Source organism: Microplitis mediator, chromosome 2, assembly GCF_029852145.1.
Source record: "Microplitis mediator isolate UGA2020A chromosome 2, iyMicMedi2.1, whole genome shotgun sequence".
Taxonomy (NCBI): Eukaryota; Metazoa; Arthropoda; class Insecta; order Hymenoptera; family Braconidae; genus Microplitis; species Microplitis mediator.
This window is the reverse complement of record NC_079970.1, coordinates 1,310,650-1,337,211: the sequence shown is the minus strand read 5'-3', so window position 1 is coordinate 1,337,211 and position 26,562 is coordinate 1,310,650. Positions and strand designations below refer to the sequence as shown.

General features: G+C 31.7%; 5 protein-coding genes across 10 annotated transcripts; 1 reads left to right on the top strand and 4 right to left on the bottom strand.

Annotated features, from left to right (window-relative positions):
* Positions 1-627: 627 nt before the first annotated feature.
* LOC130663322 (speckle-type POZ protein B-like) lies at positions 628-2,299 on the bottom strand. The gene is made up of 2 exons (XM_057462470.1): positions 1,049-2,299; positions 628-951 (listed from the first exon to the last, which is right to left on the bottom strand). The coding sequence occupies exons 1-2, from the start codon at positions 2,049-2,051 to the stop codon at positions 917-919; spliced, it is 1,038 nt and encodes a 345-aa protein (XP_057318453.1). The 5' UTR covers positions 2,052-2,299; the 3' UTR covers positions 628-916.
* Positions 2,300-2,912: 613 nt separating this feature from the next.
* On the bottom strand, positions 2,913-5,790 carry LOC130663321 (serine/threonine-protein kinase Pink1, mitochondrial). The gene is made up of 6 exons (XM_057462468.1): positions 5,421-5,790; positions 4,988-5,265; positions 4,372-4,916; positions 4,177-4,299; positions 3,677-4,094; positions 2,913-3,608 (listed from the first exon to the last, which is right to left on the bottom strand). Exons 1-6 carry the CDS (start codon positions 5,554-5,556, stop codon positions 3,249-3,251), a joined length of 1,860 nt encoding a protein of 619 aa, XP_057318451.1. The 5' UTR covers positions 5,557-5,790; the 3' UTR covers positions 2,913-3,248.
* Positions 5,791-8,471: 2,681 nt separating this feature from the next.
* On the bottom strand, positions 8,472-23,379 carry LOC130678495 (serine/threonine-protein kinase OSR1). 4 transcript variants are annotated; one of them, XM_057485741.1, is made up of 11 exons: positions 23,249-23,379; positions 16,103-16,237; positions 12,609-13,126; positions 11,881-11,993; positions 11,211-11,461; positions 10,948-11,120; positions 10,408-10,645; positions 10,233-10,347; positions 9,875-10,143; positions 9,490-9,676; positions 8,472-9,405 (listed from the first exon to the last, which is right to left on the bottom strand). In XM_057485741.1, exons 1-11 carry the CDS (start codon positions 23,269-23,271, stop codon positions 9,328-9,330), a joined length of 2,100 nt encoding a protein of 699 aa, XP_057341724.1. In that variant the 5' UTR covers positions 23,272-23,379; the 3' UTR covers positions 8,472-9,327. The 4 variants fall into 4 exon arrangements, with proteins under 4 accessions (XP_057341724.1, XP_057341723.1, XP_057341721.1 ...); XM_057485740.1 differs by lacking the exon at positions 23,249-23,379 and adding an exon at positions 20,482-21,074; XM_057485738.1 differs by lacking the exons at positions 16,103-16,237; positions 23,249-23,379 and adding an exon at positions 14,541-14,891.
* Positions 15,438-24,107, top strand: LOC130678499 (ELMO domain-containing protein F). 3 transcript variants are annotated; one of them, XM_057485745.1, is made up of 3 exons: positions 15,438-15,856; positions 23,285-23,587; positions 23,651-24,107. In XM_057485745.1, the coding sequence occupies exons 1-3, from the start codon at positions 15,839-15,841 to the stop codon at positions 23,972-23,974; spliced, it is 645 nt and encodes a 214-aa protein (XP_057341728.1). In that variant the 5' UTR covers positions 15,438-15,838; the 3' UTR covers positions 23,975-24,107. The 3 variants fall into 3 exon arrangements, with proteins under 3 accessions (XP_057341728.1, XP_057341729.1, XP_057341727.1); XM_057485746.1 differs by lacking the exon at positions 15,438-15,856 and adding an exon at positions 22,612-23,164; XM_057485744.1 differs by lacking the exon at positions 15,438-15,856 and having other exon boundaries at positions 23,258-23,587.
* LOC130678497 (tRNA-dihydrouridine(47) synthase [NAD(P)(+)]-like) lies at positions 24,034-26,515 on the bottom strand. The gene is made up of 5 exons (XM_057485742.1): positions 26,367-26,515; positions 24,919-26,209; positions 24,494-24,861; positions 24,290-24,418; positions 24,034-24,232 (listed from the first exon to the last, which is right to left on the bottom strand). The coding sequence occupies exons 1-5, from the start codon at positions 26,453-26,455 to the stop codon at positions 24,160-24,162; spliced, it is 1,950 nt and encodes a 649-aa protein (XP_057341725.1). The 5' UTR covers positions 26,456-26,515; the 3' UTR covers positions 24,034-24,159.
* Between the last annotated feature and the right edge of the window lie 47 nt (positions 26,516-26,562).

The window sequence follows — 26,562 nt, the reverse complement described above, 5'->3', positions numbered from 1 at the left end:
ACAGTCTTAAACAATGAAATTCGGTCAGTTTTGAATAAGCGAAAAAACCTACAAATTGGATTAAAAAATAAAAAAGTATGTAAATAACTTATTATTTCTATTTCTCGGGTTATATTTTCATTCATTGTCATGCAAATTGATGGTGAAAAAATCGAGAAGCTTTATTATTAATATTTAAGGGTCGCTCAAAAATGTCCAAGAGACTGCGCTCGGAAACATTCAAAATTCTTGAGCGCCGTTTAAATATTTAAATTTTGGGCTGAAATTTTCAGCATAGTCATGATTTTACAAATATAAACTATTGCTGCCACGAGAAAAAAAAAATTTTTTAAATAAAAATCCTAATTTCGATCATTTTCGATATTTTCAAAATTCGTGAGCGACCTCTTAAAAATTTTTTATCGAGCTGATTTGTGGAGAGGCTTCTTAAAACATCGTAAACCAACAAATTTTCATGCGAGATTGAAAAAAAAAAAATAGTCGGTTTTTTTGCGCCACCCTAATGTGTATATATATGTAATTAAATTAATAAAATAAATTACTTGTATCATTAACATTCTCAGATAGTAATAAAAAAAATTCAGGCGGGATTATTAGATAAAATAAATGATTTAAATACAAGTCGACTTTCATATATTTTTACAACTTCCTGTTTAATGAAAAATTACAAATTTTATACTTTACATCGATTAAAGACTGAAATTAAAATTCTTTGTACATATTAAATAGAAATTTGAATTGTAAATTTGAATAAAGGAAATCCTTAAGCTTCTTATTGGAAGTTTTAACAAAAGTGGGAAAATGCAACCTGGATTTCAGTACCAAAAACAAATTTATTTATCAAATATTAAATTTTATGAAGAAAAATCTTGCCGCGATGAATAAATAGATTGCAATCTAGTGATGCAAAGACAATCTATTCTACTACAATCATATTTCCCGCCTGTTTACCTAAAAAAAAAAAAGTGATTTAATTATTGAAATTAAAAATTTCGAATATTTAAAAAAATATAAATTTCAGTATAATTAAAAAAAAAAAAAAGTATACCCTTTTCTAAATAACGTTGTTTGGCCTCTTTTTGGGAGCGTGTATTTTCTCGGAAGATATAGGCGTTCATGCTTAATCGAGTGGCACCAAAACTATTAGCCAATTTTTCAACCTCATAAGAATTTTCGTAGGTAAGATAGTGCTCCATGATGGAGAATTCACACAATTTTATCAGTCTTTTTAATTTTAATTGTGACGCAGCTTTTAGCACATCTTCTGCATGATCATCCAAGTCCTCAACTTTCCCAGTGTAGATAAATTCTAAAACTCTTTTAAATATCTCTGGCTCTATGTCCCTAAGAGCTACTTGGTTATCATTGCCATCAGACATTTGTTGATGATAATCAACCATTTCATATAATTTAGGACACCGTGCTTTCAATACTCTTTTGTATACTGGAAATTTAACATCCTGCACATAAATCATAACATCACCATCATCTTGAAATTTATATAACTTCAAGAAATCATCTGATAAATTGAGATCTCGTTCATAGTCATAAATCATATCCTCGTAAAGAAATATAGGATCATCATCCAAGTAAGTTATGAGTTCGATCTCCAGTGTCATGGCATCGTTTGGTAATAATTTATCTATTGTGTTTGGTAAGCCGCAGCAATGAGTGAAAGCGCTCGAACCCATTAAAGGAGAATAAAAATTCGTAGAGTGATCAAGTTTCCGGTTCTTTCGTCCAAGAAAAAACTTATTTTTGTCGGCGTCGACCAGGTAAAAATTACAGGTGACATGATTCTTAGGTTCAAATCCTTTAACAACGTTGAATTCTATCATGAATCCACACTTCAATTCATCATTACCAAATTTCAATGTGACGTACCAGTCAACGGCATGACCTTGAAATTCTGTAGAAAAGGAGTGAGTCTTATGAAAAGAAAACTTTGGAAAATTGGACCGATCTACTTTTGAGAATATTTCACTTATATTTTCAAGTACCCATGTATGATATGATTTATGAACGTTTCGTTCTATTTTTTGTAGTGGCATTTTTAAACTCAACACTTTTTATACTAACACAATTTTTCCTTGATTATTTTTTTCAAAGAAACACGTGGTAGAAGAGCTAGATATTTAGTTTTACTACGTATCAACGATAAGATGGCAGGAACTAGAAGAACTGAGAGTAGTATGGAGGGTAGTTGTACCTCTACCCTCCATAGATGTGAACCCTGGTGGAAATTTTTCGGACTTTTCTTTGAATAACTCTGAAAAAGTCTTTAGAACTTTAGAACTGAATTTTTCAGAGAAAATTTCGAAAAATTTCCACCAGGGAAGTTGACCACGTCATGGTCACAAGATGTCAGCGCCCCGTTCATAAAATGACAGACTGTCACAATCGTGGTGACATCTCACATACGCCTTTATAACTTTTGTAAAAATTCAAATTTTTAAACCGCAATTATTTAAAAAATACCACGAGATAAGAATATGGCGGGAAAAAAAAATTTTTAAATCATTTACAAAAAAAGATTCCGTCCAATCAACTAGCTGATTGTGACTGACAAAATTCTTGATTAAACGTTAATTTGTGACTAAAAATTTTTTGACGGTCCAAAATTACCGTCAACAAGGATCATTGGCTGATTCATTTTTGTTAACATTTCATGATACTGAAATTAGCTGATTAATAATTTTTTCAATTTTTTAAAAACGATAAATTTAAAAAAAAATATTTTAAAAAACTGAAGGTATAATTTTTGAATTTTCTACAAGTGCATATTTTAAGTTTTCTTCTCTTTTTAAATTAAATCGTTGAATTAAAATTGCTGCCGATATGCGGCAAACCACCAGAACCTCGAGATTCATCAGCATAAATTACAATAATCGTAATTGAGCCTCTAGTAAAAATAAATTTACTAATTAAGAAATAATATTTATTTCCTTAAAAATTATTTACATTATTCATTTCCAATTACTGATTTTTTTTTCAAATTTAAATACTCATTATTTATATTCAATAAACATTCCCAGTCCTGTACAAAATACTTTCATCAGTTGGATTGAAAATCAAACATCTGACAAATTAACAATATTTTTTTTTTACTATACAATATCTCCTATAACATCAAATCATCTCGTAACAAGTAGCCAATTTTTAAAAAATTGTGAATTAACAAATAAATAAATATAAACATTTAAAAATTAAATCTGAAAATTTTAAATAATTGTTACAACGAAGTTAAATTATTTGTTTGAATTCGTGTTCCGCTCAATCCACTGCAATCCTTGGCGGACGTTAAATAAACTGACCCGACCAAGGAAACTGGCAATCAACTGGTACTCTGGCATGGTACGTCTTCCACTCAGACGAGTCGATATCATTCTGCGGTAATTTTTCTTCTCAACTTTTTGGTCTGTGCTTGCCGAGGGCATCGCATTCAATATTTCTATTTCGCGGCCTTCGCACAGGACTTTGGTCGTCAAGCAAAGCAGCCACTGTAGAATTTCATTGCTCGATGGTAATTTATTGCGTTTTCTTAACCATGCACTGGGTGCCCATAAGTACAACTGCATTATAGTCGCCGCCATTTCTGCGCTCATTCGCTGTGCAGGCAAAAAAAAATAATCATAATAATAATAATAATTAATTAATCACTATCAATATTTATTACCTGGTAAACATTACGACTCAATATATTTTTAATAAGCGCAGCAATTACACTGGGAACAGTTTCCGGTAGATCTGGGAGCTCGCTGTCCGCGTAAGTGTAATTTTTTAATTCAGCAGCTCTAGTCTTGTCGCCGTAAAATGGATTAGCTAGACCAAATATTTCATAAGCTATCGTGCCGGCAGTCCATAGATCCGCTTTCGTATAATTTATGCTGGTGAAGGGACCAGGCTCAGCTGTCACAACTTCTGGAGCCATGAGTGCTGTGTTTCCTCCCTTGTCAACGTCGTGAGAGTTGAATGGAAGATAGAGACCGTGATGTTTATCCGCGAGACATGACCCAAAGTCAGTGATTACCAGTGACGGACAGTTGTCAGTCTCCTCGGATATGTCCAGCAGAATATTGTCACTCTTCAGGTCTCTGTAAGTGTAAACTCCTTCATTTAGCAGACCATCAACTTATTTTACATGCAGAAAATAATTTATTTATTCATCAATGATACCTATGAGCGATTCCGTGGGCGTTGATGTGAGCGATGCCTTCTAGTAATTGAGCGAACAGCAGAATGGACTCTTGAATGTTTGCTGGATGGTCCATCTTGTATTCTTTTAGGGTAACGTCGTACCTGCAAATAAATATTTAATGATTTATTGATTTATTTGTGGAAATTAAACCAGAGGTAATGATTTTACTGAACCTTTTCATGAGCAAAAATAAACTCATGTTCCTGCCAGAACCTTCGGGATTGATACGAGCTGGCAAAGCATCAGGGTACAATTGCCATGAACCAGGTAAGTAAGGAATTCTATCAGCGAAGACGTGATACATTGCAACGATGTTAGGATGTGGTGGAAGAACGCGCTTGCTATCGGCCATTCTCTGCTCCCAATCGGTCAATTCCCCGCGGTCGTACTTCCTGGCGGGTACGGTCTCGCGGTACATTGCGCGCAAAATAGCCATGGAATTAGACTCCGCGTCGTAATTAAACATCATTTTTATGGCCAATGGAAAACTTGATAAATCATCATCGTCGTCTTTGATAATTGGACCATCTCCAACTTGACTTACCGGCGCATCTTCTCTGAATCGCGCTGCGTAGACAACTGCAGAACATCCTTTGGCTATCGCTGGTCCAAAGACAAAGTCTTGAAGACTCGTTGTCGTTGACGGTTTCTCCACGTCACTTGATTCGTAATTTTTATCATTTTGCGGTTTCATCCACTGCAATTTCGATACTGCTTCCTAAAAATTTAAATAACCAGGTATCAAATTATTTATTTGGTTTTAAAAAAAAAGTTTATTTTTAAAATTACTCGTATTTCCCAGCAGACACCTTCCAATTCTTCGTCTTTGGTCAAGATTCCAGTTCCCGATGCCAAGGAAACGCCAACTAGGGCAAAAAATGGAGCAGAGTCACCGAATAAATGACGACTGGCAGCTTTTCTGCGTAAATCACCAGCTAAGCTGTTGGTGACTCGTCTTAAAATATTATCTACGAATATGCGTCTTGCTTGAGCTCCCAGGTAACCGAGATGGGTTCTGACATGGGTGACATTGCTGCTGCCCTGAGGCGATGGGCCCAGGGGTTTGCCTACGTCATAAAAAGTATGAGTTTTTTTTTTAAATATTTATAATTAAATATGACATAATGACAAGTGGTATTGAAGAATAATTAAGGTCGTTGGGTATGATAATTATAGTTGATTGATGATGACAATGACAGTGATGATGATGATGATGACTTACCTACTGGAAGAACGTGTATCTTGTCGAAGTGACTTTTAGCATGAGTGTTTGAATATAATCGGTCGTTATTGCGAAGCGATCGTAGAATAACACGACCATCTTGTATCAGACGTTGTGCGATTAATCTAATCGACATGTCTGGATGATCTCGGGCCGGGAGAGCCCAACAACGGGCAAACCCTGGTTCCCAAAGAAATACTTTCACGATGTTAATTTTACCTTCTGATGAGAGCCAGTTTATTTAAACTAAGTACGGAGCCCTTGTTCCTGACACTCGCTTGCAAGATACTGCGCACTAAGAACACAAGACGATTTTTCTAGTTTTATTTGTGTGCTGCTCAGGTGCACGGTATGTTTATATATGACATCAGCTGGATATCAAAAAAATAGTAAATAAGAAAAGGAAAAACTGATATTATTTTGCGATTCATTTGCTTGGTTTGATAGGAGACAGGTGACGTTGCGAGTTTATTTTTTTTAGTTTCTCGCGGGAAAATTTGAATTTGAAAATTCATTTTGTCATATTGTTTGATGAGAGAATTAATTTAAACGACGATTGAACTTGCATGCAGTTATAGATTTTTGTTGCAGCAATTATTTTATTAAAAGTTAATGTCATTGGTAATTATTTTTAGAATCATTGGTAAATTCTTGGTTGTCATCTCAAGTTTGACACCTGTCAAATTTTACTAAAGATAAATAAAAAAATTATGATCCTGAAGTTAGCAGACAATTAGTAATTTTTGGATTTTTTTTTTCAGCAAATCAGTTGCAAAAAAAAAAAAAAGAAAAATATGCACATGTAGAAAATTAAAAAATTTAGAGGTGCAATTTTTAAAATATTTTTTTCTTTATAATTTATCATTTTTTAAAAAAATTCAAAAATTGTTAGATGTCGGCTAACTTTAGTATCATAAAAAAATTACATTATTATTAAATGAAATTTTTTATCATGTGAAATTAGTGTTTTTGACAAATTTTCCAGACACTTTCTACAGATTTTCGACATACTTTCCATCGAGATGACTAATAGATGACCGATAGACTAGTGATTACTGAGTCAAAGTTTACAAGCATGAATATCATTCCCTGGCGGTTTTGAGTCACCCTGGAAACACCTTGGAATCACGGTGGATTCACGGTGGTTACACGGTGTAACCACCCTGATTCCACGTACACCGCGTAATCACCATGGAATCAGGGTGGGTACACCGTGTAACCATCGTGGAAACACCGTGTAATCACCATTGAATCAGGGTGATAAAATGGCACAAACCCACCGTGTAACCACCCTGGATCCACCGTGTTTCCACTCCCAGGATGTTTCCAGGGTGATTCAAAACCGCCAGGGTTGGACTTGTAAATTTTAGGTGGACCCTCAGACGCAACCGTCCATCTTACGGCTTTAAATTTGCCATTTGTAAACTTCTTTCAGCAGTTTAGCTGAATAGAATAAAAACATTTGAAAATTTTGAAGCATGTCCAGAATCATCTTGCTGTAGAACAAAAATTTAATGAATTTTCAAGGAAACTAAAGACTCAATAATTTGTCCTGCCAGGAAAATTTTAAAAAGAGGAATTTGTAATAAGAATATTCAAAAAATTATGAAAAGAAAGCAGTTTTTTTTTTGGTTAAAATTTTGATATGTATACAAAAAATTTTATCAATCAATGTATACAGAAGTGAAAGAGAATAACATATGTTAATAAGAAAGCATTGGTATTGATAAATGATTCCTTTCATATATTATATTGTAATAATAATTATATTATATATATATAAAAAGAATAATTTTTCATGTCGCAACATATTAAGTACTACAATAATATATATTTGTTAATTTGAAAAGTCAATGTAAGCAATTAGAACCGATACATCAATCAATCAAATACGTTTGTTTTTTTTTTTTTTAATTTCAAATATAATTTTGCTAAATATCAAGCTAATTTATTTGGCACGGCTGTATGATGCGATTAATAGATTTAAAAATTTTTTATTGACATATTAATCACTTGCGAATTCATAGGAACGACAATTTTCAGTTATGAAATTTGAATCTAAGAAAACTAAAGTTTATTTAAAATACTAATTAGCAGTATTGTATCGTAATAAGGCACATTACCGCAACGTACTTTTATTTTAATTGAATTTTTTTTTAAAACTTTATCTTTTTTTACATGACTTTTAAATGCTAATGATATAGTGCCCTTTTATATTTATCGCTAGAATATTTATTAATTATATGAGTAGTAATAAACTTATTGCAATTTTGATTTAATTATGCCGCGCATTTGGTGTAAATAAACGCGATGCTGAAAGTACCCGACAACTGAAAAATTTAGTAATTTTAATTACCAAGTTAATTAGCATCAAAAAAATTTAAAAATTTTTTCAAATTCTTCGCTCGCAATTTAAATTTTTTCCTGTCAATTTTTTTTTTATCGAAATTAAACAAAATTTTTTAACGTCTGTTACTTTCAACATCGCAAATAAACAATTGTTAATTACTCTGTTAATTAATTATTTAAACGATTTATCTCGTTGTCTCAGAACATCTAATGAATATTTAATTATTATATTAAAATTTATATTTCTTATAAAATAATTAAAAAATCTCTAATTACTAATTAAATGATTGAAATAATAAATATTTAATGATTCAATTAAATGTCACTCACCCAAAAAAAAAAAGTATTTTCTGATAAAATAATGAATGGTTGATTTGTTAATTAAAATGAAAAAAATTAAATAAAAACTCAAGATAATATTAAATTGTTTTTTTCTATTGTTTTGTTTATAAGCCAAAATATATCGCAATTGATAATAATTAAATTACAATTATTTATTATAATAATCTATAATTATAATTGTTGAGGCCCAGATCTAAGTCTAAGTTTTAAATATTTTTCTTAGTGTCTCGTTTCTTAAATACATGAAAGCCGAGTGTAAAAATTAGTCGGAATTATTTAAACTTCTACAAGCCGTGAAGTTACGCTAATTTTATTTATTAAACTTTATTTATTATTATTTTTTAATATCTAGATTTTATATTTTTTTTTTTTAAGTACAAAAGAATTTATTTAATTTTAGTACTCTCGTGATTTTTTATCTAAATGCTAAGGCATTTAAGCGTGAAATATACTTTTGTTATTTAATTATTTATATTTTATAATTATTTCGCGCTTGAAATTATTTTAGTTTGAAATTAAACATTTTAAAATATATGACCAACATCAAAAGGCGACGCCGTTAAAAATTAATAATAAACTTATCTTTATTAAATAATAATAAATATTATTTTTGTGTTGTTATTTAAATTCATAATGCCTCGCTATAATTTTAAAAATAAATCCAGAGAATGATTATCAGAAATAAATGTCTAGTATTTACATAAATTAACATACAATATAAATGTTTTTAAAATTAATTAGATTAAATACTATTATTTACTCCACTGTGTGAATAAATAATATAAATTTAAACTTTGCAAATGCGAAATAATAATGTACCATTTATCGGACCACCTTTTAAATCCATTTACAATTTATCCGTATACTATATTATAATTTATTGATAATTTATTATATGCGTCGACGCATATTTAAATATTTAAAAACACTGGCGACGATGTTTAGTACATCTGAGCAGTTTTTATTTATTTTATTTAATTACCAACAGTAATTGAGTCTTTAATATTTAAACGCTTTATAATCATTATTAATATTTATTTTTCATCTCTCTCGATTCCCATTTTCATTAGAATTTTTTTTTATATTTATTTATATATTTAATTGGTAAAAATAAAAGTTTAATTTTGTATCAATGATTGCTAGCGCGTAAAACGGTATCCTGAGTTATCAGAATATTTTTAAAATAATAATCAATAAATGTTAAATAATAATTGACCTAATCTGTTATTGAAATCTGAGCAAATCCGATCAATGCTTTATCATCAGGAATTTCATTGGGAGCATGACCAGAATTCTGTAATTAAATAATTACAATTATTAGCTACGGTATTTATTTATAAATTATAAATTACTGTTACTGTTATTATAAAATAATTACCAATGAAAATGTTACTGTACGTAGTTGTCCAGCGCTGTCAATAAGTTTCTGTAAATTAGCTGCTATCACAACTATGTCTTTACCATCGACTAGACCAGCTCCGACTAATTCAGCAGCAATACCTTCTGCAGAGTCAACACCAACAGCAAATTCAAATCTTATGTCGTTTAATTCGCGCTTTTGATTCCTATAAAAAATAAATTTATTAAAGTCTACGCATTAGCTAAATTAGAATAGAATAAAAATAATGACTGTTGGTTATAAGGAAGCAGGAAAGGATTAAATTCTTCTAGGTCAAATTGGGTGTCAGGACGTCTGAAAAATATTTAAAATATTTACATACACGTCGCTTTTAATGTATGTAATATAGACTGTGAATAATTACCGTAATCTGAGAACAAGATTGATGGGAATATTTTGTTCGGCCGACTGAATAGCAACGCGACTCATGGCTGCTCGTACTTGACCCTCAGAATCTTCTTGGTCAGCAGCCTCTTCTTCACTGCTAACGTTGTCAATAGTATTAACAGGTAAGGTTTCTTTACCCTCGTCGCCACTTGATGCCCCGCTGTCCTCTTCCTCTGACGACCATACCCACTCGCCTGTCACCGTTCTGTGCAAACGACCAGACGTTCCCGGTTGTCGTTTAGACGCCTATTTAAATATTAATCCTCATAAATAATATGTTTTACATAAACACTCATAAGTATTGATTTATAGTAAGAGAATAACAAATAAAATACCTTTTGTACACGAGTCTCAAGGCTGGGACCAATGGCAACAAGTGTTTGCTGCAAGTACTTTTTATCTTTAGCTTTTTTGAAGAATGGGTGCTTCAGCAGTTCTGTTGCAGACGGCCTGCAATTAAATTGTTTGATTAAAAATTTATTTAAATAAAATTTTAACTTGAAAATTTACCTCCTAGTAGGATCTTTCTGCAAACAATCAACGATCATCTTGCGAAATGTTTTGCCATAAGCTTTGTATTGATCTTTCTCATCAGCAGCGGTGTCCAACGTCGGCGGGTCATTTTGTAGCGTCAGCATAAGCACTTTCATTGGCGGATACTTGTGATAAGGAGCAGTACCACTCGCCATTTCAATCGCAGTAATACCAAGCGACCATATGTCAGCTTTGAAATCGTAACCGTGATCCTGTATAAATAGACACGACGATTAAAACATCTTTTTTTTTTATTTAATCAACCATATGTACAATTTTTTTTAATCTCCAATTACTTGATCAATTATCTAGCATTTAAAAAAAATTAAGCATCAATGCCGTTAATTGCGTTTAAACCAATCAAGTTAAATAATAACATTTAATGTCCAACAATTAAATATTTTATCATCGGTAGTTTAAAAAAAAAATTATACAATGCATTTATTTATTAATAATAATAAGTAGGCATGCGACACTGCAATTGTGCAAACTATAAAATTGTAGTGTAACTTTCCTCTCTCACCTGCTCCATGACTTCCGGTGCCATCCAACAAGGAGTACCGACAAAAGTATGCCGGACTTTTTGTCTGCTCAAATCACGTCCGGTTGCTAACCAGGCGCTGACACCGAAATCCGCAATCTGAACAGTCCCGTCTTCCCCCAGTAAAATATTACCGGCTTTTATATCCCTAAAGACAAAAACAATAATGATGACATTAATTAAATCTGTGCATTAATTGACGATAAATTATCACTATTAATTAAATAAATAACTCTACCTGTGTATTTGTCCATTACTGTGAAAATACTCAAGGCCTTTGAGGACTTCCCGAAGTACTGTCGCTATTGTGGCCTCGTCAAACACTCCGTGTTTACAATTAGTTGTCCTGGTCTTGTGTTTTATGATATCCAGAAGCGAGCCGCCTTCAAGTAGTCGCAAAACCAACCAGAGTTCCTCTTTTACGACAAATGACGTGTAATAGGTCACCACGTTTTCGTGGTTGCAGGACGACATCGCCTGGATTTCTTTCTGCAAAATAATTTAAAAAAAAATTATTAATTTATCATATGATAAATTAATTGATCATTTATCAAACTACTTTGTAAAAATGATCAGCAATTATTTACTATTGATAAGCTATCATTAAAAAAAAAATATAACTCATATATCATCCAACTGTCATCTTATTTAGACAATGCATCATCAGTAAGAAATAACAAATAGAAGTATGTAGATGTTTTGTATGTAAAGATTAAATGTTTTAAAAATAATACATTCATGTATTTATATATTTAAATATTCAAATGTTTCTCAATGTTTGTTATTGATATGCGATCTCTAAATAAAACTATTTATTTATAGCTACATTGAACTCTACTATTATTATTATTATTATTATTATAATAATAATAAAATTAAAAATATAATAAATTTCAAAATAAACTTACGAGCAACTCGTCCATGCTCGTATTCCATTTTTCTAAATTAATGCGTTTTATCGCACACTTTTCTTGACGTGGGATACAAAATGCTGCATGTACGACGGCCGTTGCACCAACACCTATAATTTAATTTTAAAAATTAATACATATTTTTAAATAAACCCAGACCTGATACTTTCAGTATCAGACGTCAGATAATTTTTTAATTTTACAAAATTTTTCCTACAAGAATTTAAATGTTTATTCAAAATAAATTAATTTTTTTAAGCCTTCAGGTCATAATCATACACAAAATAAATATTTTTAATTGAAATCAATATAATTTTGAATAAAATACTGACAGGACACGGCCAAAATTCCACGACATAAAAAGTAAGGAAAATAATTAGCCAACTGAATGCAAACAAAATTAAATTTTGATAATTGTCTAGGTTAGAGTGAGTTTCTAACCGGTTTTTATATAAAGTTAAGATAAAAAACTATTGAAATAATTAAAAATAATGACAACTGATAATTAAAATAAAATATTTAGCATTACAGTGGAGTAACAATCGATGGTTGAACGTTTAAATAATAATTTTATGTAACACAAGTGACTTGAGAGATTGGACACTTGGCAGCATAAGATAATTTAAAATAAATTCCTGAGGTTGATAAAAAAAAATGTACCTGCAAGAGGGTGATTAAAATAAAACGTGATAAGACGTAAGTTATTATAGGGGATAAATAATTACCTATAACCTCTTTTAATTCATAATCGTCTTTGGTATTTGGCCAGCCCTGTACAACCGCTGTGGTGCTCGTCGACGCCATTTTATTTGACAGGACCGTAGTAAGACGTGAATGCTTGCCGGTGTTTTTCAATCCCCAATTACGAAAACCACCTCCACCACTCAACGTGGAGTTGCTACCACTACCACGAGTACCACTGCTGTTATTTTTATTATTATTTGCACTGGTATTATTTTTATTATTATTATTATTATTAATATTATTATTATTATTATTATTATTGTTGTTGTTGTTATTATTTTTATAATTTTTATTATTATCAGAGTGGTGAGTATTGATGGTACCGGGTGTCGAGGAGTCAATTTTGCTTGAAATGTGACTGCACTGATGATGATTACCTGGTGATTGGGACACGGGTGATGATGGTATCTGAGGTACTTCAGTTTCTGATGACGAACGAAATGATTTCTGGCGGAAGATTCCTGGCGAACAAGACGGTATTACCTCGGGAGAAATAAACCTATTGAGATAAACATAAATATATATACTTATATATTTACGTAGGTATAAATATATAAATATCTGGTTACTGTCACGAGATAAAAGATAAAATTTTAAATTTATGAATTTTTAAAAAAACACTAATTTATTCAAATGTTTTTTTTACGCGTAATTAAAAATTTATTTACTGCAATTAATAAGTAATTAGACTAATCACTTTTTAATTACTTTAGCAATTAAAGTAATGACGTAATTGATAAGTCATTATCAAACCATCTGTATATCGTTCACTAAACTCTTATCTATCACTGAGTCTTATCACCCGATCATCACCAGATTGTTGCTAAAAAATAAATAAATAAAAGTAACTATCACTATCGATAGATCGTTTATTTGTTTTTTAAATTATCTATCAATTTCTCTTGTATTTTTACATATTTATTTATTTTTATCAGCTACCGATCTCTTGTAATATTTTCGAATGTCGGGTACCGAGTCTTGTTGTGTAGTCATCAGTTTGGAAGATAATTATTTAGAAAAAAAGAGCAAGAAATAAAAATAAGTAAAAAATAAGTTTTCGAGAGAGTGGATTCAGGTTTGGAGCAAGGTTTATCATAAACAGAGTGTAGCAAGTAGTTTAATACCGGTACGAAACGTCTGAAGGCCAAACTATTGAGAGGATTAATCACTTTCCGAGGACAGGCGCACCTCTGCCAAATAGAGATATTGCTACATGCCATTGCAATTGATGCAGATGTTTCAGTATTAAATTTATGTATTAATATATATACTAAACGTGTCAAAAATATATGACGAAAAACAAAATACTGCTAAAGTTTGAGCGCTTAGTAATAAAATTAGCAACCGTCTCATTGAAATTTCCGATTTCTCATTTAAACGCGGGAAAATTTTTTTTTAAATTTTGAATTTTATCACTCAGAGAATCAGTGGATCGGAAGAATTGATGTATTTTTATTGGAAATTGAACGCATTACTAAAAAAGTCTCATTATTTTTTGATAAATTTAATTTTTCAAAAGTTATTCGAGGTCGAAGTTGAATTCACAGTAAATTTTAGTTTATTTGACTTTTCCGGCGAAAATATCAGACTTATCGCAAAATACTACAGGAACTTTTTTGTAGATCGTTTCATTTCCCACAACTTATCTCTAACAAAGTTTCAAAAATTCCTGAAAGCTCTTGAGTTATTTGCATTTCAATGTCAATTTGTTTCAAGAAATCGTATTCTGGTCGATGTTTTTGTCATCTTGAACAATATTTTGACTTGCAAGTTCATTTTTTTGACACAGTTTAATAAACAGCTAAATTTATAACCCGTTTACTTGGAAAAAATTAATGAACTTTTAAATAGCAACTCAATAAATGCCACAATAACTCGGATTACAGTCAAAGAGTAAATGAAACAAGACTCACCTACTTGGTAATTTATCACGACGTAAAAATTTGACAAATCGACTGATATCAGAATTAAAATATCTACGATAATCCCGATCACAGTTACTATTATTTTTATTACTATGTCTCCAGTAACGAGAGAACATCGAGACTCTTTTGTGAGTGGGTTTGTGTCGGTCATTATCGCCAGTTAGTTGGACCCACCACCGAATAATTGATGGCGATGATGATGACGATAAACAGAAAGAACTCATCCGCCCTTTTATTTGTCAACGGATGATGTAACAAGAATATATTAATGATAAAAAAACAATATCTTTGATGTATATTTGTAGAGTAATTGTTATTATTATTGTGTATGATGATTATAATAATAATGAAGAATAAAATGGTGAGTGCAAGAGGTCAATTACGTCGCGACGAAATAAAGTGTCGAATCTAAGCCAACGAGTTGTTTCAGAGGCACGCGATACACTAGTCAAAGACACAAACAGAGATCTCATCACGACATATTATTTATTTGAGAGCCGTTCTATCAAACTGATGGATCTGTTTGTGTTAATAAGAAGCACGTGAATTTAATCATTGAGATAGAGTTTTTAATAAATTTATTATTTTATTCATTTTTAATTATTTGTATTCGCTATTGATATTTTTTAAATCAACATTCAAGGGAACAAAAATATTAAATATATTAATTTGATAATTTTTAACGTGCGATAAGAAATTTAAATTGGAAGATTACTGAATTAAATAAAATCTCGTGTGAAAATTTTGTTGTAAATCCTAAGGTAAAAGACCTAGTCCCTGATCAGGGAACTAGTACCCGGTCACTTGATGTATTTGTAATGATCCTGAAGTCAGCAGGCATTTAAAAATTTTCGGATTTTTTTTTCAACAAATCAATTACAAAAAAATAAAAATATGCACATGTAGAAAATTTTAAAAACTACAGCTGCAATTTTTTCATATTATTTTTTTTTTATAATTTACCGTCTAAAAGAAAACCCAAAAATTATTAGACGTCGGCTTCAGTATCATGTATTTGTACAGATATATTTAGTAAAATTTAATAAATATAGATATACAAATACATGAGTGATCGGGTACTGGGTCTGTTACCTTATCAGTAAATTTATTTGTTTGGATTTAAAGCTCATATGTCGCAGCTTTTACTACTGATAGTTATTCCCGTCTATGTTACATATCCTATAAAATATCGGGGAAATTAATTGCGGAATCAGTTGTCGTTCAACTGTGGAAGGTATAATTTTAATATAATAATAATAACTATTATTATTATTAAGAATTTTGTAATGATGAATTTATTCACCGTAAGTTTCATATTTGTTTGTTTTAAATATTTTTTTTATAACTCCTTACTACACGTGTATTTTATTGCTGCTTCCATCATATGATAATCGTGATTAATGACTCATTTTAACGTCAATTGATCGTTTAATTATAAATTATTATACTTGTTTGTAATTTCAATAAGTATGCCATTGATTAAAAAATATTTATACTCATAATTTGCATATATTGTATAAGAGATAATAATTTAAATTTAAATTTATTACCTATTTTTGCCGAGAACAAAGTTGGTAAAAAATCCAGTGTCTTGAAACTTTAACTGTTCATCTGACCCCGAATTTGAAATATCAAAATCCTTAGTAACCAATTCATTTTTACGGTGTCGCATTTTGCTTACAATTCTGTAACAAATAAAACAATAATAATAATTAATTCCGGAGTAAAACGAAGCGGTCGACTATTTATTTAATTCCTTCAGAGTAACATTCACTATGAAGGAGTTTATTTTCATATTTAAACTCCGAATCGGAATAAATGTGGATTCAAATAAAATCCAGATCACTCCAGAAAAAAAATCCTTTACTCCATTTGCGGAGTAAATTTTTAAAAACTCCGCAACTCTGAGTGACAGAGTAAATTCGGATTAAATTAGAACCCGACTTCACTCCCAATTTTTCGCAGTACGCATAATAATCTTTTAGTACACTGTAAAAAATCACCGGGGTAAGTCCAAGCGGTGTAGGTGTTAAAATTATCGGTGTTAAATTTACCCCCGAAAGCGGTGTGAAAATAACGCCGCTACCGGTGTAAATATTCTAGACCGGTGTTAAAATAACGCCACCGCCGGTGTAGACATTCTTTACCGGTGTTAAAATATTTTATTTTGTGAATATTTATACTTACTCGATCACTATACTTGTTGATAAATGATATTTTTTATTAATTTTCATAAAGAACTGACATTTTTTGTGTTTTATCTTTAAAGTTAATACTCCAAGCGGACGCAATTTACCCCGCTTTTACACCGGGATTACTCCGCTTTTACTCCGGTTACCCCGCTTTAACACCGGTATTTTTAACACCGGTGTATTACTCCTCCTACACCGGTGTAATTTCATTTTTACACCGGGCGGAGTTAAAAAAACGAGTCCATTTTTAACACCGCTCTTTTTACAGTGTAAAGATTAAAAAAAAAAATGTATTCCTCAATAAAAAAGCTTTCCACTGACTTGATAAATTCATTGATGGAAACTTAATGATGTTCGGTTTCATAACAATTAATCTTTGTAAAAAATTACACATTGTAAGATTAATTTGTATGAATACTGATACCGTGTTATTTATAAGAGTAATTTTTAATCAAACAATTAAGTTTTGATATCGACTTTGTCTTGGGGGTAAATGGAAAAGTATTTGCTTCATAATTATTAATGATATATATATAAATAAATAAATAAAAAATAGTAGATAATAACGTTTGAGATTGACGTTAATATAAAAGAATAAGAATAAGAGCTTTCCCCTTGCTCTTGATCGCGTGGAATATTTCTAAATTGGCGAGTCACTCGATTGTCACCTAAATACATAAATGGAATAATTGGAGCTGGATTGGACTTACAAGTTATTTTTAGCTGCTATCGTGCTGTAGATCCCATCCTGTTCATCTAAAAATAATTCAATGCCGGTTTCAAGTCCGTCACCGCACATCATCTTTACACACATAAATTATTATCCTTTCTCTCCTCTTATTCGGCACCCTCTTGCTCTTGTCAGGCTTTTATTTTTCACTTGCTCTTTTTCTCAATCTACTCCGATAAATAATAAGCCAAACAATTTACTCACAATTGTATAATAATCCACAATTATTAATTTAATATTCAGTGACGTCTTTTGACGCACGTTCGTCACGAGTTTACTCAGCGACCCGGACGATTATCTTTAGTGTTAATTGAACAGTTATTATTTAAAGCTCGTTATTTTTTTAAAAAATTTTTAAAACACATGTTAAATTTATATACAAATATCTGTAAATTATTATCGTTAATGAAACAATTATATAAATTCGGACATTGACACAAATTTTTATCTCTTATTTCAAACTCAATATTTGCTGAGAAAAAAAATACTTTACGCGACAGTAAAAACAAAGACATTTTAAGTATTAGAAAGTTTTTTTCTAACTGAGAAAATTTATAAAACTAACTTAGTACCTCGTTATAGATTACTTGCATATCATCAATGTCTGCGCGATATAATCTTGTCCAGAAGCTAAAATAATTAAGAGAAAAAAAAAGCTGTTGCAACTCGACAGAGTTATCGAATATTTTAATTTAAAAAGTCATTTAACAAAAATGAGTATCTCGTATAAATATTATTGAATGACAGTTAAATTATCAATAATGATAACTAAAAAGTAATGAGATAACGTATAATTTATGGCAGCAAATATTTAGTATCTTATTATTGTGTTTATTTAAAAAATCATGTCAGGAGGACAGAGCAAAATAGCCGTAGGTCGGAAGGTTTTGCAATGATTGGGGTTTAAATTTGGGTTAAAAGATTAATTTGTCGGTGGTACTTTATACGAGCTTTTATGTGTTGAATACCGTTCCATATATATAGATATATATACTAACACTGATAATTTGAGTGTCTCTTTACGTGTGTCGGTTGTCATGACACACAAAAAGTCATCGCAGTCGTGATAACTGAGCACACGGACCGCCCACTGTCAATTTAAATGACCAGTTCTCCACGAAACATACCTACGTATAATCGTAATCATGGAACCAATTACATACATTTCTTTTCCTAATTTCCTTTGATAAACTTATCAACAACATAATTTATTAAACCGTTCTATCCGTTTGTTTTTTCGTCACGTTCATCAACAGAAGGGCGGCAGAGGCACGTGGAAGGTCATCAGGGTCGATCGTTAATTCGAAATTAATAATAAAACAATAAATTATTTATATAATTTGTATAATCGACTTCTTTATTGACATGAGTATATATTAGAGTGTCTCAAAAAATCGACTTTTTTTTTTTTTGAAGAACATTGAAAAATCGACAGAGTATCTCTAGACAAAGACCCTGTTAAAATATGAGACCTTAATATTAATATTTAAAGGTGGCGATTCACGATTTTCTATTTTCCATTTAAATGACATGGGAAAAAAAAAATTTTAATTTTGGAATTTTATACCTCGGCGATGGATTATTGAACAGATAAGTTCAGGATATATTTTTGTAGGAAATTGAACGCTCTACAAAAAAAGTCTCTTATCATTTTTTGATAAATCCATCTGTTCAAAAGTTATTGGAGCTCGAAGTCAAGTTAGAGTAAATTTCGAGATCTTTTTACTTTTCCGGCGAAACTATCGGACTTATCATAAAATGTCACGAGATCTTTTTTGTAGACAATTTTATTTCCTACAAATTATCATTGACAAATTTTTTTCAAATTCTGCATTGTTTTCTAGTTGTTTCCATTTTAATGCCAAGCTCTTAAAATCGATCAGAACACTACTTTTTTAGAAGCTTGGCATTAAAATGGAAATAACTAGAAAAAAATCCAGAATTTGAAAAAAATTTATCAATGATAATTTGTAGGAAATAAAATTGTCTACAAGAAAGATCTCATGACATTTTATGATAAGTCCGATAGTTTCGCCGAAAAAGTAAAAAGATCTCAAAATTTACTTTAACTTGACTTCGAGCTCCAATAACTTTTGAACAGATGGATTTATCAAAAAATGATAAGAGACTTTTTTTGTAGAGCGTTCAATTTCCTACAAAAATATATCCTGAACTTATCTGTTCAATAACCCATCGCCGAGGTATAAAATTCCAAAATTAAAATTTTTTTTTTCCCATGTCATTTAAATGGAAAATAGAAAATCGTGAATCGCCACCTTTAAATATTAATATTAAGGTCTCATATTTTAACAAAGTCTTTGTCTAGAGATACTCTGTCGATTTTTCAATGTTCTTCAAGAAAAAAAAAAAAATCGATTTTTTGAGACACTCTAATATATATATTATATATATATATATATAAAGTATGCATTGTCTCTTGTATCTCTAACGGTCATGTATGATGCGTACGTCCGGAATTAAAGCACATTTGTGCAAGCAAGTGGAGCTCAATGATGTGAAGCTCATTTGAAAATAGACAATTGTTGATGTCATCATATATTTAATTAATAAATATTATATGTATATTTATTTAATATTTTTCTGAGCGCATCAATAATTTCATTACCCATTTATTTAAAATTAATAACAATTTAATTTTTATTAAAAAAAAAACAATGTATGTTTTTTAAATAGATAATTTGATAACGTTAGATTTAGCGGGCTTAATTAATTTCCCTTTGACATCAGGGTCGCAGGTCAATTACTCATTAGCTCTCGGTAGTTTACGAATTTAAAATGCTTGATATAAAGGAAAATTATTATCGTATGAGGAAGTTTTGAATTTAAAAAATATTAACCAATGATATTTAAAAATTTAAAATAAATCCCAAGAGCTATCAGCAATGCTAATCATAATCATATCAAAAGATTGATTATTATTTCAAGGCCAGTATCAAGTTTAATGTAATAACAAGTAATTATTATTAATAAATAAAATGAATAATACCTATTGGGTGATCTCAGAACTTCATTGCAAAGGTCAGCAGCCATTTCAAACATTTTTCATCCACATTTCAATTTAAATAAATATTAATTTCAATAATATTTAACACCAGACACTTGTTCCGAGCACTCCAAGTGTGCAACCACAACTGAGTTTGTATTTTAAATTAACCGCCGATATTTTTTATGAAAACAAATAATCACAAATAAATGATATATGCAGGCTGTTTAAAAAAAAAAAATGAGAAAAAACAAATCCAGTCAACAAACAATCGGCAGGAATAATATTTTTTTTATATCAGAGCTTGAACTACGCGGCAAAATTTTTTCCCGCCTGTGTAAACTCTATTCAAATCAACTTGAATCCCACACTGCCAGCACAATAAATCGCGTGTGATTGGAGAATGATGAATTACAATAAACATTAAATGTTGATGACGATTATTAATTACTGGAAAAAAAAATATAAAAACAACGACACAGTGGGATAAAAAAAACAAACAACAAAACAATAGTTGGTTGGAGCTGTCAGATGATCCTGAGTTCGCCACCGACTGAACTATGTCAGACGGGGGCACTGTCAATTGGATAACTAGCTATCACGCATCTACGTACTCTCGCTTTACTTGTTGTCTTGCTGGTACATACTAACAATTTTATATACACATATAATATTACAAATTACGCGTGCATGTGCGCACCATCCACTCTCGTTACACACTTGTAACGATCATATTTCTCGGATGATCTTTTTATCTTTATCGTTTCTCCGCGATCGCGATCGGTGATAGTACGCGGCTGCAACTTTTGCGGTACTGAGATACGTCCTCGAATCAAGGAGACAAGTCCTCCTTGTCTGTTACTTTGCAGCAAAACACACATTTTCATATGACATTCAGAGTAAGCTGTAACGAAAAATCAAGGCCCAATGCACAGACCGTTTCCTCAACTCTATTGTCATCCAATTCTTATTAATTGTATCCATCAGCTGTAGTTATTGATAACATTGAGCTAGTGATCTCAATATCTCTTATTTAAACTCACAAGATTTCAATTTAAATTTATAATTATTATCTATATTAGACTGATTCAAAAAAATCGACTAATTTTTTTTTTCTTCATTATATCGAAAATATTGTTGGAAATGACGAAAAAAAAATACTGTGAAAGTTTGAGCTCTTAATATTAATATTAACAACTGCCGCATCGCGATTTTCTATTTCCCGTTTAAATAACATGGGAAAATTTATTTTTTAAGCTTTGGAATTTTGTAACTCACGGTGGGACCAATACTTTTGAATGTTCAAGACATATTCTTATGGGAAATTTAATGCTCTACAAAAAAGGTCTCTTATAATTTTTCGATATTTTTATTTCTTCGAAAGTAATTCGAAGTTAAAATTAGATTGACGATAAATTTTTACATTTCTTAAATTTTTTGACGCAACCATCAACTTTATCCGAAAATTTCAGAGGACATTTTTTGTAGAGCTTTTTATGTCCTACAACTTATCTCAGAGAAAATTTTCGATATTTCTCATAAGTCGTATGTTATTTGCAATTAACTGAAAATTTTCTTAAATAATCTAAATTTTGTTGCTTAAAATTAATTATATTAAATTTTCAGTTAATTGCAAATAATTTACGACTTATGAGAAATATCGAAAATTTTCTCAGAGATAAGTTGTAGGAAATAAAATGCTCTACAAAAAATGTTCTCTACAATTTTCCGATAAAGTTGATGGTTGCATCAAAAAATTTTAAAAATGTAAAAATTTACCGTCAATCTAACTTCAGCTTCAAACAACTTTTGAAGAAATAAAAATATCGAAAAATTATAAGAGACCTTTTTTGTAGAGCATTAAATTTCCCATAAGAATATGTCTTGAACATTCAAAAGTATTGGTCCCACCGTGAGCTACAAAATTCCAAAGCTTAAAAAATAAATTTTCCCATGTTATTTAAACGGGAAATAGAAAATCGCGATGCGGCAGTTGTTAATATTAATATTAAGAGCTTAAACTTTCACAGTATTTTTTTTTCGTCATTTCTAACAATATTTTCGATATAATGAAGAAAAAAAAAATTAGTCGATTTTTTTGAATCAGTCTAATCTATATCTATATCTACTTATGCATGTCTATTCATTGGGAATAAATCAGATAACGAACGGAATTATCGTCTTGCTGATTTTTATGACGGAGAAAAAAATGTTATTTTGTTGTGAGATGAAAATCCAGAGATGCATTTAGAGTTTAAGCAGAGAGAAGATTTTATTGAGGGAAAAAATTTTAATTTCAACGTGGGTGATACATGTCCGCGTCAAAAGGGGTCTAGTATAAATTGATAGAGCCCGTTTACGCTGAGATAAATTTACTGACGTGAAATACGTCGACGTAGTTCGCTTAATAAAATAAAACCGAGTTGACCTTGTAAACTAGCTGATACTGATTTTCACGGGAAATTCTTGCTGCACTTTTATCAAAACTGTTTCTTCTTGATCCTCAGCTTCATGTATTTAAATCTGTATCAATTTGATTTTTATTTACGCTGGCTATCAATCACGAGACCTATCGCGATAAATTGATATCGGATTTTAAATATCGCCAGTAAGATTATTGAAAATAGTACTCGAGATTAACGATTGCGAAAAATGTGACATAAAAATAAAAAGAGCAGTGATTATGGTGATGATCATTCACTTTCATATTGACCTTGATGCCGATGTATCGCATATATTTTATTGAATTAACTTTATTGCATTTACTTACCGCCAATGCATGATAGCATTCATTATCGTGTTACAGATTATCCTCTTCCTAGTATTGTCGCATGAGTACGCCCTTGGCAAACACTTTAATCTGACAGAACTACTCGGGCAACGGCTACTTGGTGCTACCAATCATCAGTATCACGTGGCGTCTTCGCATCTACAGCATCATCTCCCGACAATTGTCTTCAGAGATCTGTCATACTTGCCAGAGATTTACAATAATAATAATAATAATAATAATAATAATAATAATGATGATGATGATGACAATAATAACAATGATGACGACAGACAACCAGACGATCAGTTATTGAGAACTGATAGAAATTTAATGCCAGTGAGTCTTTGATGGTTTAGTCATACTCATATATTTTAATAACGTAATTGATTAAATTTATAGGAGTACCGGAATCTTTGCGAAACCAAGACCAGAAAAGTTCAATTGGCCGACGAAGAATTCGAGTATCAGCCGCCGCACTATCACGAGGTTTATTGCAAAAGCTACTCGCTGTTTGATGAGACAGAGCCGCAGAGTATCGCGAAAAAAAATAAACAGACGTGCGCTCATCCAGGGTTCCATTGCGTCCAGAGAAGCCGCGTCCTGTTTATGGTGAGACGCCGGTGGGCTGACGGCTGCTGGGAACCTTTTACCAAAGAAATCGCCAGCGGATGTGAATGCATGTGGCCGGTATCCACTCTCGGTGACATTTCCGCTCACTACTAAATATGAGTTATTAATCTTAATATACGTATGTATCAACGTTTCAATAAATTTATTTTAAATAAACGCGTTCAATTTTTATTAATAAAAATAATGGCATTGAAAAATACGAAAATTATTGTCACAGTAAATAATTAAAATATTATTAATTTAATAATAATAGAGATAGAGATAAATTTTGTATTTAATTATTTCCATGAACTGGCTTTGTGCTTTGGCAGAAAGTGAAAGCCCTCTGGTATTTTTCCCAAAAACATTTCCCTGGAAAATAAAAATTTTTTTAATAAATTATTTAAAATAGATTTTTTTTTTACTTACGTTAATTTAATCCAATCAGCGCAATTAGAACTGGCCATCATCGTTTCAAGTTCATCGCGGCCTTTGTAATAAGGCGGCCGCTCATTTATCCTCTGCGGTGGTTTTTCTAAAATACCTACTGGTATATACCTGCAATCATATACATTTAATATTATTAATATAACTTCAAGTAAACTTATAAATTTTTAATGAGAAAAAAAATACCTGTGTAAAAATGAAATCCACTCTAACATAAATCTGCGCGTGGTCTCAACACCTCTGGTATCAGACCCCCAATGTTCTAGTCCATAGTGAGCATATTTCTTCAATATGTCCAGCCTCTCAGAACTAGATATATCATAAATCTTTTTTTCTTTTATCTCAGTAAATATCCACGGCTTTATCAAAGCGCCGCGTCCAATAGTAATACCCTGTACTGTAGGGTAAGTGGATCTCACTCGTTGATAATCGTCGTAACTCAGAATATCTCCGTTACCGAAGACAGGAATCGGGTCAGCATTTTTAGCGCACGTTTCAATGTAATCCCAATCTGCTAACTTGGTGTACCTCTGCTCTCGTGATCTTCCGTGGACCTGAAATAATTAATTAATTAATTATTTAATTAAATTAGCAAGTAAAAAAAAACTTACAGTGACCATTGATGCTCCCCAGTCTCGGAATTTCGGCATAAGATTGTGAGCAATTGGCTTGTCCATGTAAACACCCATGCGTGTTTTAATTGTCATAGGAATGTCAAGAACTTGACTGATAGATTTAACGACATTCTGGAGTACATTTGCACGATTTAACATTCCGCTACCGCCTCCGTGTTTGTAAATTAAATCAATAGGACAACCCAAGTTGAGATCAACGTAATCTATTTCAGCTTCTTGACCCAGCAGCTGAGCGCATCGCGTCAGCACTCCGGGATTGTTACCGCAAATCTGAACCCCAAAGATGTCTTCAGTTTCGTGTCTTTTAACCAAAGCCCATTCCTCGTGGACGCCTTTAAGTATTTTTGGCGCCAAAGCCATTTCTCCACAAGTGATATCTGCTCCATACTCTTTGCAAATTCTCCTGAAAGGTAAATTTCCTACAGTAGTAAGAGGACTCAGTAGAATCTTGTCTCGCCACTCGATTTTCTTCTTCTCGCAAGGCCGTAGCTTGATCAAGTCATGGTCCGGAACAGCACCAAGCCTTTTTTCAGCATTTTCATCTTTATCTCCATTTCCGCTGTTGTCTGCTAGTGTGACTCCATTGCATAATTTTTTAGGGCCACTTCCGTCATTGGCCTTGACAATTTTTTCGGCCGCATTGAAATTATACTTACGCTTGCGTAATTTTTCTTGCAATCCCGGTAGAATTTTATTCTTCGTCGCCGGGGGTTTTTTCATAAACGCCTCAGACTTTTCTTTATCAACGATATTGTAACCTTCTTTGGTCAGGTGCTGAGAGGCGTATCTGCAAGCCGCACCACGTGGACAGCGGCCCATTAGACTGAACAAGTAACAGAATTCATCAATGTCAGGCTCTTTGATTTTCAAATAAGCTTCGCGGTCGTGCATGAACGTGCACTTCGGAGACGGGCATTTTTTGTCCGGTTCACCGACAGCCTGGTCTACTATCCAAGGACACAGATTTCGTTCCCTCGCAGTTTTGAACGGGGGTGGACGCGCCTTGTTCTGTCCTTTCAATTTTTCCCGGCGCTCGTCTATTTTGATTCGCTTGACATCAGGTTCATCCGCTCTGTCATTTTCAATTATTTTTTTCTTCCCACTCACGTTAATCATTTCGTCATCCTCCGATCCCACCTTGGCGCACTGATTCGCCGGCACACTTGTGTCATTATCGGCATTACTGCTCAGCTGATTTATTTTTTGTTTGTCCTCTTCTGACAGACAGGTCTCGGCCAATACTCGCACGTGGTCTTCAATGATAAACCTGTCAGGTTAAATTATAATTAAAAAACACAATTTAAAAAAATGATCAATACAATATCATTGAGGTTATGGAGTAGAGCAAGCGGGTATAAATTTAATCCGAGGGTTGATGAGTTTTTACAATTAATTTTATTTATTTATCTTAAATTTCTACTTACTCCTGTTTTATTTTGCACACGCCTTTATATTTATCTTCAGTGTAATCTGGAATACACTTTTCCTGAGATGTGTTGCTGCAAGCCGCCATGTTCAAGTTTTACGCTCAGAAAATTCTGGCGGTGTTTTTAGTATGAGCTACCAAGTAGATTTCGATGTTATCTACTAGGGGTTATTGAAGTTTTATGGCCGAGGCGG